We start from the raw sequence: 16,617 nt of genomic DNA, 5'->3' as shown, positions 1-16,617 counted from the left end.
GTGACCTGTGCATCTTTCCAGTCTTTGGGTACGGATCTTTCATCGAGCGAATGGTTGTATATGATTGTTAAGTATGAAGTTAATGCATCAGCATACTCCAAAAGGAACCTAACTGGTATACAGTCTGGACCAGAAGACTTGCTTTTATTAAGTCATTTGAGCTGCTTCACTACTCCGAGGATATTTACTTCTACGTTACTCGTATTGGCAACTGTTCTCGATTTAAATTTTGGAATATTACTTCGTCTCCTTTCGGAAGGTATTTCGGAAGGCTGTGTTTAGCAACTCTGCTTTGGCAGCACTGTCTTTGATAGTATCTCCACTGTTATCATGCAGAGAAGGCATTGAATGTTTCTTGCCACTAACATACTTCACATACGACCAGAATCTCCCTGGATTTTCTGCCAGGTTTCGAGACAAAGTTTCGTTGTGAAAACTGTTATAGGCACCTCGCATTGAACTGCGCGCTAAATTTTGAGCTTCTGTAAAGGATCGGCAATCTTGGGGATTTTGTGTCTGTTTAAGTTTGGCATGTTTGTTTCGTTGTTTCTGCAACAGTGTTTTAACCCTTTTTGTGTACCAAGGAGGATCACCTCCATCGTTTGTCAGTTTATTTGGCATAAATCTCTCAATTGCTGCCGATACTATTTCCTCGAATTTAAGCCACATCTGGTCTACACTTATACTATTAATTTGGAATGAGTGGAGATTGTCTCTCCTCAGGAAGGCAAGTGAATTTTTATCCGCTTTATTGAATAGGTATATTTTTCACTTATTTTTCGAGGATTTGGGTATTACAATATTCAATCTCACTTCAACAACCCTGTGTTCACTAATCCCTATTTCCGTTTTGATGCTGGTTATTAACTCAGGATTATTTGTTGCTAAGAGGTCAAGTGTGTTTTCACAATCGTTTACTATTCGCGTGGGCTCATGAACTAACTGCTCGAAATAATTTTCAGAGAATGTGTTTAGTATAATTTTGGATGATATTTTATGCGTACCTCCGGAATTAAACATGTATTTTCGCCAACATATCAAGGGTAAATTAAAGTCACCATCAACTATTATTGTATAAGTCAGGTACGTGTTTGAAATCAAACTGAAGTTTTCTTTGAACCTTTCAGCAACTGTATCATCTGGACTGGGAGGTCGGTAAAAGGATCCAATTACTATTTTATTCCAGTTGCCAACAATGATCTCTGCCCATACTAACTAACAACAAGTTGAACTACTTCTGACAGCAACAAACACGCCACCGCCAATGTTTAGCCTATCTTTTCAGAACCTGGCTTTAGCCAGCTTTCAGTGCCTATAATGATTTGCACATCAGGGCTTTCTATTAGTGCTTGGAGCTCTGGTACTTTCCCAACACAGCTACGACAATTTACAACTGTTATACCAATGGTTCCTCTATCTACGTTCTTCCTGTGTTCAGCCTGCACCCTTTGTGACTGAAACCCTTCTTGTGTTTTCCAGAGACCCTCTAACCTAAAAAACTGCCCAGTCTACGCCACACAGCCCCTGCTACTTGTGTAACTGCCTCCTGTGTATGGTGATAACCTGACCTATTCAGCGGAACCCAAAACCCAACCACCCTTCGGCACAAGTCAAGGAATCTGCAGCCTACACGGTCGCAGAACTGTCTGAGCCTCTGATTCAGACCCTCCACTCTGCTCTGTACCACAGGTTCGCAATCGGTCCTGTCGTCTATGCTGCAAACGGTCAGCTCTGCTTTCATCTTGCAAGCAAGACTGGCAGTCTTTACCACATCTGTTAGCCGCTCGAAACCAGAGAGAATCTCTTCTGATCCAAAGTGACACACATCATTGGTACCGATGTGAGCAACCACCTTGCAGTTGGCTGCACCCTGTGCTCCTCGTGGAATCTGGAAGGACCCTTTCCACATCTTGAATGACTCCACTCGGAATGCACACGGAGTGCACATTGGTTTTCTTACCCTCCTTGTCAGCCAAGTCCCTAAGGGGCCCCATAACGCGCCTAACATTGGAGTTCCCAACTACCAATAATCCCACCCTCTGGGATTGCCCGGATCTTGCAGGCTGAGCGGTTTCCTCTGAAACAGGCCAGGCGACAGCATTCGGCTCAGCGGCAGTGTCAGCCACAGACAGCACCTGGAACCTGTTTGTCAGACAAACCGGGGAGACCTTACATGCGGCTGTCTGGGAAGTCTTTTGCCGCCTGCTTCGCCCTGGGGCGACCTCCCACCCGACCACAGGTGAGGGGTCAGCCTCAGTGCAAGCAGTAACTGGGTTTGCCACCGGTGAGGACCGATCGGAGGACTTTGACATGCTGGACATCCATTGGATCTCCACGACTGGATCACAACAGTGGTGCCCATCTACTGCAACCTCAAGCTGTGTAACCGAAGCCATCACAGCCTGAAGCTGAGAGCAAAGAGTCACCAACTTGGCTCGGATCCACACACAAAAATTACAGTCCCTGTCCTTACTGAAGACCATGCAAAGCTAAACATTCAGATAAACGGACTATCAGCACGTGATGCGCAACTCCGCTGTAGACCCTGACGAAAATGCACAAACTGTATCTAGTAATACGCAGATATTCAAAAACCTAACTACCAAAGCACTCAAGGGAAAGTAAATAATTTGCCCCGATTAGGAACTTTTAATATGTCACAGAATCGGTTTACTTTCTGACGCAAATGAAAACGTGAGAACTGTGGCTATTAGATGTTAAATTTACACGAAGAAACTCAAGAAACTAAACTATTAAAGCACCAGATGATACAATAAAATTCGCTTCTGGTTAGGAACTCATAAATAACATAAAAACGTTTCCTTCCCTGTTGCTGCGCCTGTCTCCATCGGCTACTACTGACCGGCTGACTTTCTTTTGAAGAATGAAATTTGCCTCTGCAGAACAGCCACTCTGCATTTAGCTTTCACAAGATGAATAATGCCCATGTCTAGAAGCTGCACGTAACTTGCACATTTAGCAGGAAGAAACACAAAATCAGATGTGCCAGAGAGATGACGTTAAAAAGAATGATGCTGCTGCAATCATCTCAACATTTAAACTTCTGAAACACTTTGTACAAATTTCAGCAGTCATTCAGGCATTGCAAATAAAATGTTACAAGCACAAAGATGTTTCTCTGCTTTGAAGCCAAGTGAGAATTAAAAATTTTCCAATCATTAATGGCAACATCTTTTCACTGGCAATACTACTAACACACAATAGGGCCATCATGCTTCCTATGCTTTTTTGCCTCTGTGATATTTTCCCCTCTGAACAAATATACTTAGGCTTTTGATGGAAGTAAATTATAGGAGACCCCAGTTCTGTATCTGGGTTCATACATGTTATCAGTGACGGCAAAATATTCGTCTTCCAATCTTCAATACTTTACAAGTGCATTGCCTTTTTCAAAATGCCTTTGTTTTAATGATATCCACCTCAAATGCTGTATCATTTCAGTGATACTCTCTCCCCTATTTCACGATGATATAAAACATGCTGCCCTTCTTTTTCAATGTACTCCATCAATCCTGTCTTGTAAGGATCCCACACCGTGCAACAGTATTCTAAGAGAGGATGGACAAGCATAGTGTAAGCAGTCTCTTTCATAGATCTGTTACATTTTCTAAGTCTCCTTCCAATAAAACACAGTCTTTGTTTAGCCTTCCCCACACATTTTTTGTGTGTTCCTTCCAATTTAAGTTGTCTGTAATTGTAATTCCTACATACTTGGTTGAATTTACGGCTTTTAGCTTCGACTGATTTATTGTGTAACCAACATTTAATGGATTCCTTTTAGCTCTCAAGTGTATGACCTCACACTTTTCATCATTTAGCATCATCTGAAAATTTTTGAAACATACAGGTATCTTTTCTAAATTGTTTTGCAATTTGTTTTGATCTTCTGATGACATAACTAGTTGATAAATGACAGCAACATCTGCTGCTCAGATTGTCTCCTAAACTGTTTGTACAGATAAGGAAAGCCTACCAGAATGGATTTCAAAAACACTGCTCCTCCAAGACAATCAGAATCGGTGCCGAAAACATCAATCATATGAAAGCCTTACACTTCTCTCACATGACATACTGAAAGCAATGTGTCAGATAGTCAAATAAATGCACCATTTCTTGATTTCTGAAAAGTATTTGACTTAGTAACCACATCTATAGTTATTATGAAAAGTGCAATCGTATGGGGTATCAAATGAAATTTGTGACTGGATTGTGAATTTCTTGGTACAAAGGACACAATATGTTATCTTGGGTGGGAGTCATTGACAGATTTAAAAGTGGAGAGTGTCCCAGAGAAATGCATCAGGACTCTTGTGATTCATGTACACTCCTGGAAATGGAAAAAAGAACACATTGACACCGGTGTGTCAGACCCACCATACTTGCTCCGGACACTGCGAGAGCGCTGTACAAGCACTGATCACACGCACGGCACAGCGGACACACCAGGAACCGCGGTGTTGGCCGTCGAATGGCCCTAGCTGCGCAGCATTTGTGCACCGCCGCCATCAGTGTCAGCCAGTTTGCCGTGGCATACGGAGCTCCATCGCAGTCTTTAACACTGGCAGCATGCCGCGACAGTGTGGACGTGAACCGTATGTGCAGTTGACAGACTTTGAGCGATGGCGTATAGTGGACATGCGGGAGGCCAGGTGGACGTACCGCCGAATTGCTCAACACATGGGGCATGAGGTCTCCACAGTACATCGATGTTGTCGCCAGTGGTCGGTGGAAGGTGCACGTGCCCGTCGACCTGGGACCGGACCGCAGCGACGCACGGATGCACGCCAAGACCGTAGGATCCTACGCAGTGCAGGGACACTGTTGCTCCTGGGGTATCGGCGAGGACCATTCGCAACCATCTACATGAAGCTGGGCTACGGTCCCGCACACCGTTAGGCCGTCTTCCGCTCACGCCCCAACATTGTGCAGCCCGCCTCCAGTGGTGTCGCGACAGGCGTGAATGGAGGGACGAATGGAGATGTGTCGTCTTCAGCGATGAGAGTCGCTTCTGCCTTGGTGCCAACGATGGTCGTATGCGTGTTTGGCGCCGTGCAGGTGAGCGCCACAATCAGGACTGCATACGACCGAGGCACACAGGGCCAACACCCGGCATCATGGTGTGGGGAGCGATCTCCTACACTGGCCGTACACCTCTGGTGATCGTCGAGGGGACACTGAACAGTGCACGGTACATCCAAACTGTCATCGAATCCATCGTTCTACCATTCCTAGACCGGCAAGGGAACTTGCTGTTCCAACAGGACAATGCACGTCCGCATGTATCCCGTGCCACCCAACGTGCTCTAGAAGGTGTAAGTCAAGTACCCTGGCCAGCAAGATCTCCGGATGTGTCCCCCATTGAGCATGTTTGGGACTGGATGAAGCGTCGTCTCACGCGGTCTGCACGTCCAGCACGAACGCTGGTCCAACTGAGACGCCAGGTGGAAATGGCATGGCAAGCCGTTCCACAGGACTACATCCAGCATCTCTACGATCGTCTCCATGGGAGAATAGCAGCCTGCATTGCTGCGAAAGGTGGATATACACTGTACTAGTGCCGACATTGTGCATGCTCTGTCGCCTGTGTCTATGTGCCTGTGGTTCTGTCAGTGTGATCATGTGATGTATCTGACCCCCTTCCTGGGACAATGAATTCATGGTGTTCTTATTTCAATTTCCAGGAGTGTATATTAATGACCTCGTGTCCAAAATTAATAGTAACCTCAGACTTTTCTCAGTCAATGCAGTCATCTATAACAGACTGCTGCCTGAAAGTGAACAGTTTTGTGAACAAAATGTAACAAGTGCTCTGTTTCACTCTCAGTCCAACAGAGAAGCAGAATGCTTAGCACGCACTTTCAAACAACATGTAGCCAAGCTTCGCACCACACACAGATGGGAACAGGCACTGCAGCTCTTTATTGTCTCCTATTGCTCCCACCTAAGAGACGGGCCATCACCAGCTGAGCTTCTGTGTGGCCACCGCCATCAGACGCTGCTACACTTGTTACATCCACCGCAGCATCTCGCACTGCCAATAGTCCGCAAGTTTTTCTTAGCACCGAGGAATCTCGTTCTTTTCAGGGTTTATGGAAAAAGGCATGATTCAGGAACACATTGGCTCTTTTATGCGCTTGATTGCATGTCATTTGCCCTGTGATTGTGTTGCTTTTCTTCCTGCACATTCACAGCCTCACAGAACAGTGCGACCTTCACAGCCACCCGCTGGTGGCACTAGGGCACCCCAGGAGGAGTGGAGGAATGATGTGCTCTCACCCCCGCTGTCGCTGTCATTGCCCTAGGACACTCCCTCAGGCCTGGACATATGTCCTGGCAGCAGTTTTCTGGAGGATGTTCCTTTTGCCTCACAATCCAGATGGCTTGGACGGTTGTGAGTACGTCATCCTCCAGTCATGGCTCCCGCCTCATCTCAATGTCCAGTGTCCTGCCTCCCTCCCCACTGTCATGCGCATCCTCCCTACACAAAAATGGTGTGGTATTTTTGTGGGTGGGTGGGGAGGGGAATGTGCTTGCATAGCTTTTCCAACACACCTATCAGCAAGGATTTTACGACAAGATTAATAGTAGATGCTGTATCAAGCACACCTATCAGGAGAGAGGCCAAAGACAGACACATGGATAATCATTTCATTGTACGCACAGTATTTGTATGACATTTAACTTTGTGCAGACCTAATCAGAGAAGTTGCACAATTTTCCAGAGGTAGAAGACTATTTATACTGATAATCATTAATGCCCACTTTACGCTCTGGTATATCAATAGAACAGACACTAGAGAACATCATAAATGAGTACAATCTTTTTGTATTAAATGAGGTAAGACAAGCACCAACATACTGTGGTAGCACTGGAGGAATCAGTAATATAGACATATCACTACCAAACAAAAACTTTTTAGCACGCATAGCAAAATGTGAAGTACACACACACACACACACACACACACACACACACACACACACACTAAGGCGCGTGCGACGTGCTAAACGACCTTGAAACATTGCCGATTAATTCCAGGTAAGGCAAATTGGCTGATTATTACACACACAGTAGAAGATTTTCAACAACGCATTATCCAAGGTAGCACAGACCACAAAATGGATATTCTAAGAGCCTTACTCCAAACAGCGAAGTCAGCAGCCATTCCATGAGAGAAAGCCAGACGGAAACAAACTACCATGGTCTATATACTATACTATACTATACTATCAAAGAGCCAAGATGCACAAGATCAAGAACTCGGACTTGAGCTATACCACGATGTGAAAAAAAGTACAAAAAAGAACTAATCAAAACAGGACAAAACCACTGGGGCAACTTTGTTAAAACATAACTACAGATCATCATATGGGGGAGACAAAATAATTAAGATCGCAACAGTTTTGTCAACATTACAACAGGAAGACAGTATGATGACAAAGGGCTGGAGATGCTCAGCCGAGCTTCTGCTAAGCAAGCACCTCCGTGATGACGAAGAAACACATGACCAACAACACCATATGGACTTACATGACCAAATGAGCAATATTAAGAAATATGGTGCATTACGATCATTTCGCTCAGGAAGAGGTAGTGCTAGCGATAGCTAGATTTAAAACTAGTACGAAGCAATTCCCTGTTGGAATACTTTCGGAAACTCTTAAAAATACTATCAAACAGATCAACTCCATTCTAACAGACATGCTAGATGAGACCTTACAACAAGGAAGTGTCCTGGAAAACAGCCAATGTAGTCATTATTAGGAAATCAGAGGATGAGGATTCATCAACTGCCTCCAAAATGTACAGGGCAATCTGCCTTCTGAACACACTGGCTGAAGTACCGCATTTACTTGAATTTAAGCTGCACTTTTTTCTGGTTTTTGTAATCCAAAAAACCGCCTGTGGCTTAGAATTGAGTACAAAGTAAGTGGAAGTTCTGAAAAATGTTGGTAGGTGCCACCACAACTAACTTCAGCCGACGAATATATGCAGGGCTACACAGGCATGCTTTGCAGGCACAAAGATAAATACTGGCGCCAAAACCTCTGCGTCAGTAAATAACTGAAAAGAAATTATGTAAATAAAATAGAAAGAAACTTCTACATGGGAAAAATATATTAAAAACAAAGATTCCAAGACTTACCAAGCGGGAAAGCGCCGGTAGACAGGCACATAAATAAAACACACAAACACACACACAGAATTTCAGGTTTTGCAACCGACAGTTGCTTCTTCAGGAAAGAGGGGAGGAGAGGGAAAGACGAAAGGATGTGGGTTTTAAGGGAGAGGGTAAGGAGTCATTCCAGTCCCGGGAGCGGAAAGACTTACCTTAGGGGGAAAAAAGGACAGGTGTACACTCGCGCACACACACACATATCCATCCGCACATACAAAGACACAAGCAGACATTTGTAAAGGCAAAGAGTTCGGGCAGAGATGTCAGTCGAGGCGGAAGTACAGAGACAAAGAAGTTGTTGAAAGACAGGTGAGGTATGAGCGGCGGCAACTTTAAATTAGCGGAAGTTGAGGCCTGGCGGATATCGAGAAGAGAGGATATACTGAATGGCAAGTTACCATCTCCGGAGTTCGGATAGGTTGGTGTTGGTGGGAAGTATCCAGAAAACCCGGACGGTGTAACACTGTGCCAAGATGTGCTGGCCGTGCACCAAGGCATGTTTAGCCACAGGGTGATCCACATTACCAACAAACACTGTCTGCCTGTGTCCATTCATGCAAATGGACAGTTTGTTGCTGGTCATTCCCACATAGAAAGCGTCACAGTGTAGGCAGGTCAGTTGGTAAATCACGTGGGTGTTTTTACACGTGGCTCTGCCTTTGATCGTGTACACCTTCCGGGTTACAGGACTGGAGTAGGAGGTGGTGGAAGGGTGCATAGGACAGGTTTTACACCGGGGGCAGTTACAAGGGTAGGAGCCAGAGGGTAGAGAAGGTGGTTTGGGGATTTCATAGGGAAGAACCAAGAGGTTACGAAGGTTAGGTGGACGGCGGAAAGACACTCTTGGTGGAGTGGGGAGGATTTCATGAAGGATGGATCTCATTTCGGGGCAGGATTTTAGGAAGTCGTATCCCTGCTGGAGAGCCACATTCAGAGTCTGATCCAGTCCCGGGAAGTATCCTGTCACAAGTGGGGCACTTTTAGGGTTCTTCTCTGAGAGGTTCTGGGTTTGAGGGGATGAGGAAGTGGCTCTGGTTATTTGCTTCTGTACCAGGTTGGGAGGGTAGTTGCAGGATGCAAAAGCTGTTTTCAGGTTGTTGGTGTAATGGTTCAGGGATTCAGGACTGGAGCGGATTCGTTTGCCACGAAAGCCTAGGCTGTAAGGAAGGGACCGTTTGATATGGAATGGGTGGCAGCTGTCATAATGGAGGTACTGTTGCTTGTTGGTGGGTTTGATGTGGACGGATGTGTGAAGCTGGCCATTGGACAGTTGGAGGTCAACGTCTAGGAAAGTGGCATGGGATTTGGAGTAGGACCAGGTGAATCTGATGGAACCAACGGAGTTAAGGTTGGAGAGGAAATTCAGGAGTTGTTCTTCACTGTGAGTCCAGATCATGAAGATGTCGTCAATAAATATGTACCAAACTTTGGGTTGGCAGGCTTGGGTAACCAAGAAGGCTTCCTCTAAGCGACCCATAAATAGGTTGGCATACGAGGGGGCCATCCTGGTGCCCATGGCTGTTCCCTTTAATTGTTGGTATGTCTGGCCTTCAAAAGTGAAGAAGTTGTGGGTCAGGATGAAGCTGGCTAAGGTGATGAGGATAGAGGTTTTAGGTAGGGTGGCAGGTGATCGGCGTGAAAGGAAGTGCTCCATTGCAGCGAGGCCCTGGACGTGTGGGATATTTGTGTATAGGGAAGTGGCATCAATGGTTACACGGATGGTTTCCGCGGGTAACAGACTGGGTAAGGATTCCAGGCGTTCGAGAAAGTGGTTGGTGTCTTTGATGAAGGATGGGAGACTGCATGTAATGGGTTGAAGGTGTTGATCTACGTAGGCAGAGATCCATTCTTTGGGGGCTTGGTAACCAGCTACAATGGGGCGGAATTCTGTGTTTTATTTATTGTGCCTGTCTACCGGCGCTTTCCCCGCTTGGTAAGTCTTGGAATCTTTGTTTTTAACTAAAAAGAAAGGTAGAAGACGAGCTTTTCTCCTCTGCCTCGAGTTTCGACCACTGCATTTTCATACATTATCCAACAAAGTAAAAAGAAATTCCGTATTGCTCATCTTCGAATGTAACAGCCTTTCAAATATTCGTAGCAACAAAAATAAATTTAATGACGATGTAAATAAAACAGAAAGAAACTTCCACATGGGAAAAATATGTTAAAAACAAAGATTCCAAGACTTACCAAGCGGGAAAGCGCCGGCAGACAGGCACATGAACAAAACACACAAACACACACACAGAATTACGAGCTTTCGCAACTGGCAGTTGCTTCGTCAGGAAAGAGGGAAGGAGAGGGAAAAATGAAAGGACGTGGGTTTTAAGGGAGAGGGTAAGGAGTCATTCCAATCCCGGGAGCGGAAAGACTTCCCTTAGGGGAAAAAAAGGACAGGTGTACACTCGCACACACACACACACACACACACACACACACACACACACACACACACACACACACATATCCATCCGCACATACACAGACACAAGCATGTCTGCTTGTGTCTGTGTATGTGCGGATGTGGACATATATTATCCCCATTCATAGTTTTCAAGTGAAAGACTTTACCAAAATCGGAAGTGTTTCCAAAAACTGTAATTGTACGAGCAGACGAAACTGGGTAATTTTCGGAGGCCATGTTTCTTATTACATGCAATTTTTGGACTATTGGGTAGAGCATATCATCATAATCAGTCGAAGCATTTTTAGAACCTCCACCTGGTTTAGTTGAACCTTTCTTTTGAAATCAAACTTCAAAAATTATTTTTGACAGTAGTCGCCATCTTCTCAATTTTTCATTTTTATGCGAAGTTTTATTAATAAGAACACCAAAATAGCACTGAGACTCCATTGTTAAACTGCACACTTCAGGACATCGTTGTTAACTGAGTGTGAGTGAACAGGTGGTGGTGGAATGGGCAAGACAACACACAGACATGTAGAGGCTTGTCTGTGAGCCTATATGGACTTGCATATGCTGTCTGCTAGCCTGCTTAAACTTTCTGCAGAGAACTGTTTCCACAAATAATCATACGTCATCTTAATTTCATGTGTTTTTTGTGTTTAAATTAATCATTGATATACTTTATTACATTAAGATATGTATTTTTTTGCTCATACTTGTAATTTTTTTCCATGACTTGACAAAGCTGAAATTTATACTGAAGTTTGATATCATTAAGGTGTATTAAGTGCACAATTTTCAGATTTTTATCTGGTCTCCCAACAAAGATATTGAAGCCAAAGAACAAAAAATATTTAAAAAATCCATTTTAAAAAAAATAGAATATTGAAGTGTCAGCTTCTCACCATTGATACTCTATAAGCAAATACATTGTGTACTGTAATAGCACAAAAATATTAAGGCTGCGAAATTACTTCTCCTTTGGAAAAATACTGTTTAAAAATTGGAGTTTTTTAATTTGTGACCAATAACTTTGAGGCATTAAAAATATATTAGCGAATACATTCAGGTAGGTGATCATGGTTTTAATTTATAGTCCGTTGGATGCTGAACTAAAATTCTTATCTGAAAGGTCTGGGGGAATCCTTACTGAATAATTCTAAAAACAGCAGATGCTCATAAATGCAAAAAACTGCTCACAGCCTGAAACAAAAATGACTACTGTTCTTAGATGATAAACAATATATAAATAAAAACGTTTTTGAGCCCACTAAACATTTGGGAATTCACCCAGCAAATATCAATTTTTTCTGAGACAGTTGAGCAACCAACTATTTTTTTTTCCTGGACCACTTGGTATGGAATAAGCTGAAAGTACAGTGTTATTAGACTGTATTAACAACAAAAACAAACCATAGTAATTGGAAAAAATTTAAAGAAAATACCTGGTCATAAGAGATTCAATGGGTCGTGGGCATCCTTCTATTAGGGGTGGTCGTTCACCAGTATGCACAGCCCACATAATTCTGTAAGCTGAGCCACCAATGTCATCAAAAGGCTTCCGCCTGCTCAAAACTTCCCACAGAATAATTCCCCAACTAAAGACATCACATTTTTCGGTATAGCTTGAACCTGAAAGGAAACCATAGCACTACTATAGGAAGAAAACCACGTGAAATATTTGGAATAAAAACTAATATGAGAATACAAATCATCAATAAACAAATTAAACAATGGAAACTACACTTAGGAATATCAACAATGTAGGAAAAGATTGACTGTTACTTACTGTAAAGAAGACACATTAAGTTGCAGATAAGCACAATTGCTCTCTAGCACCTGGAGGAACACTCTAGACACCACCTCCAAAAGTTATCTACCCTGCGAACATCCTACAGCTGCTTCAGGGCACCACTATCCAACCTCTATCCTACCTACAATGTCCTCTCCGTTTACCCCTCACAGCACCTAAACCCTGCCTAGCTGATCTTTTCAACTTGTCACATCCCCTAAAGCTCCCTACCAACTCTCTGTCAAATCCAGAGCCGAAACATTCCCCAAACACAGTTGTTAACATTTCCACCAAAACCCTCAGCTCACAGAAGTTTCACTCACCTTTAGCCCTACACCCAAATTTAAGCATGCTGGGCTTGTCAAAGACCTACTCTCCTTCTCCTGATCTCTGCAATGGAAGCACTTCTTTGCCACCAATTCCTCCAACCAAAACCAACCAAATTACAACACTGAACCCTGCCTCTCACAGTCCTTAACACCATCCAATCATGATCCTCCCCCCTCCCACCCTACCACTCACTGGTTACCTTGCAGGAATTCCTTACTTCCAACTCAGCCTCACCACTCTTCCCCTGGTCCCTTCCTCCGAACACCACCCTTTCAGCAGAAGAAGGAATAGCCATACACAACCTCAAAAGAAATCCTGACCTAATCATCCTATCTGCAGTCAAAGGTTCCATCACTGTGGTTAAGAATCGCAGTGACTACCTGGCAGAAGGCCTCCACCAATTATCTGATTCCTTCACTTATAAACTCTGCCAGAGTGATCCCATCCCAGAAGTCCACCTCCAATCCCAAGCCCAAGGGCCTACCCAGAACCTCCCCCCTGAATTTGTTTCCCTCCTCACCATTATGAACCCCCGCCCCCAAACACCTTCTACATGCTCCCCAAAATCACAAACCGAACAATCCTGGACACCTGGTTGAGGCTGTTTATTGTGTCCCCTCCAAAAGAATGTCGGCCCACAATGATCAACACCTTCGATCACTTGCCCATAACCTAGCCTCCAAATCAAAGATATCAACCCCATCCTTCACAGACTCTCCACCATCCCCATTCCCTTAATCTCCTGGATCCCTACTTGTCACTGCTGACGTCATCTCCCTATACATCAACATCCCTCATATGCCTATGGTCTTACCGCTATTGAATACTACCTTTCCCAATGTCCTCCAGTCATTCCTTCTCATTCCTCATACACTTTACTAACTGTATTCCGCAGCACAGCTGTGGGCAACTGCATGCATCCTCCTATGCCAACCTGTTTATGGGCCACCTGGAAGAGACCTTTCAAGCCTTCCTAAATCCCAAACCCCTAGTCTGGTTCAGGTTCATTGATGATATCTTCATGATCTGGACTTAAGGGCCAAGACAACCTATCTTCCTTCCTTCCTTCACAACCTCAACAGCTTCTCTCCCTCTGCTTCACCTGGTCCTCCTCAACCTAGTGAGCCATCTTCCTAGACACTGACCTTCTCCTCTCTGACAGCTGCATCCGCACCACTGTTCATACTAAACCCACCAACAGTACTTGCACTTCGACAGGTATCAATGCTTTCATGCCAAAAAAAATCCCTCCCATGCAGCCTGGCCACCCAGGGAACAGCGAATCTTCTGCAGTGACAAGAACTCCCTTGCTCAGTATGCTGAGAGTCTCACCAAGGCCTTCACAGACAGGCACTATGCCCCACACCTAGTCCTCAGAAAGATCTCCTGAGCCATTTCCCCTGATAACCCCCCCCCCCCCTCCCCCCGCCCCCAAGAACTGGTCACAATGAAGTACTCCCTTATACATCTACATCTAAATTTATACTCCGCAAGCCACCCAACGGTGTGTGGCGAAGGGCACTTTACCTCCCTTTCCTGTTCCAGTCGCGTATGGTTCGTGGGAAAAACGACTGCCGGAAAGCCTCCGTGCGCGCTCGAATCTCTCTAATTTTACATTCTTGATCTCCTCAGGAGATATAAGTAGGGGGAAGCAATATATTCGATACCTCATCCACAAACGCACCCTCCCGAAACCTGGGCAGCAAGCTACACCATGATGCACAGTGCCTCTCTTGCAGAGTCTGCCACTTGAGTTTCCTAACCATCTCTATCACGTTTACCAAATAACCCTGTGACGAAACGCGCCGCTCTTCTTTGGATCTTCTCTACCTCCTATGTCAACCCGACCTGGTACGGATCCCAGACTGATGAGCAATACTCAAGTATAGGTCGAACGAGTGTTTTGTAAGCCACCTTCTTTGTTGATGGGCTACATTTTCTAAGGACTCTCCCAATGAATCTCAATCTGGCACCTGCCTTACCAACAATTAATTTTATATTCTCATTCCACTTCAAATCGTTCCGTACACATACTCCCAGATATTTTACAGAATTTCTGGTATCAGTGTTTGTTCCATTATCGTATAATCGTACAATAAAGAATTCTTCTTTCTATGTATTCACAATACATTACATTTGTCTTTGTTAAGGGTCAGTTGCCACTCCCTGCACCAAATGCCTATCCTCTGCAGATCTTCCTGCATTTCGCTGCAATTTTCTAATGCTGCAACTTCTCTGTATACTACAGCATCATCCGTGAAAAGCCGCATGGAACTTCCGACACTTCCTTTGCTGATTCATAGATGCAGGCCCAACTGCCGAGTCGTAATGCGTCTGTCGTCGCTGCAACATGTCAGGTGTGACAAGACAGCCGTGGATGGTCTCCCCGACCGCTGCAAATCGTGGAGCTCCACCGAACCGCCTTCTGACGATCTCACCCTCCGTGCCCAGCGACTAACTGCACTTCTGTCGATAGCATATGCTGCACGGACTTTGCACAAGTGTTTGTGAATAATCCCCACGGTTTCTTTCATTGTCATCAAACTTTGAGGAGACTCACTATATGCAGTTCATCACCCAGTATCACCCTCGACTGTAACAACTCAACCACATTCTTCGACAGGGCTTTGATTACCTATCATCATGGACTGAAATGAGGGGCATCCTACCAGAGATTCTTCCCACACTACTAAAGTAGGATAGAACAATTGTATCCTCCTGGAAGACTTGCTCAATCCACCAGCCCAGCACTTCCTATTCCAGTCCTGTCAAAGGTTTATCCTACCTCATCAGGGGGTGGGTCACCTGTGAAAGCAGCCATGTCATTTACCAGCTCTGCTGTGCCTTAACCACTGCACAGCTCTTTACATCGATGTGACTACAAGTACGTATTTACTCGAATCTAAGCCGCACCTGAAAAATGAGACTCAAAATCAAGGAAAAATAAAATTCCCGAATCTAAGCCACACTTGAAATTTGAGACTCAAAATTCAAAGGGAGAGAATAGTTTTAGGGCGCACCTCCAAATCGAAACAAAGTTGGTCCATTGTAATATGAGAAACAATTTAGGTCGAATGAATGACGATACAGCTACAGTAGTTTGGTTCGAGTCGTAAGCTTGGCAGTTAAGCTTTACCAGGTAGCCATTGCTATGCGTCAGGTGCTCCGTCAGTATTTATTCGGGTGCCCTTCCTTTTTCACGTGCTTTGTCTGGTTTGAATTGATTGCTTATTTTTCTTTGATCTGATAAGTGCCGTTCTCTTTGTTATAGGTGTTTACGTCACTCTAAGCTGTTGTCGCTCGCGGCATGCCTTGCTTTTGTGCACGTTACCGCCGCTTACAATTAAAAAGAGAGAGAGAGAGAGAGAGAGAGAGAGAGAGAGAGAGAGGGATCGTCTCATTAGCGAGACAATGGCAAGAGACTGCTATTTGTTGTTACTTACACTGCTGCTTTCTTTGATAATTATCAACAAGAACCAAATAATAGACTGTGTATGATAGATGATGTTCTGAACGAGAGTTTAGCGAAAATTTTTCTCCGTTTGAAAATCTTTGCAGACGTCTCTTTAGTACATTACATTCTGCATAGAAATTAGAGTCATCTTAGATTTAAAAATCTAGTCAATTGCCGTGCTTCATTTCTGACTGTATCACTATTAGGCATAAGAATAATACAAATATAAACATGACATAATATGTATATTCTTCCGCATTTGCTGTTGCCCCACTCTAGTTTCGTAGTTTATTAGGCAGACAGGATTTAAACGAGATAGCAGCAAACATGAAAGAATACATGGCAAAATGTTTATATTCGTATTACTCTTATGGTGAAGAGAATGCTGCATGTGATTCACAATTCATAAAAGTTCATATTAGCAACCATCTCC

General features: G+C 44.2%; 1 protein-coding gene across 1 annotated transcript in view; it reads right to left on the bottom strand.

Annotated features, from left to right (window-relative positions):
* Nucleotides 1-16,617, bottom strand: part of LOC126336396 (mitogen-activated protein kinase kinase kinase 7-like) — a 156,014-nt gene that overhangs the window by 87,641 nt on the left and 51,756 nt on the right. The window contains exon 5 of the mRNA XM_050000073.1: nt 12,054-12,240. Coding sequence (XP_049856030.1) covers nt 12,054-12,240 — 187 coding nt within the window. The remainder of the gene's footprint in view (nt 1-12,053; nt 12,241-16,617) is intronic.

Source organism: Schistocerca gregaria, chromosome 2, assembly GCF_023897955.1.
Source record: "Schistocerca gregaria isolate iqSchGreg1 chromosome 2, iqSchGreg1.2, whole genome shotgun sequence".
Lineage (NCBI taxonomy): Eukaryota > Metazoa > Arthropoda > Insecta > Orthoptera > Acrididae > Schistocerca > Schistocerca gregaria.
The sequence above is the reverse complement of the archived record's forward strand: the minus strand, read 5'-3'. Positions and strand labels throughout refer to the sequence as shown.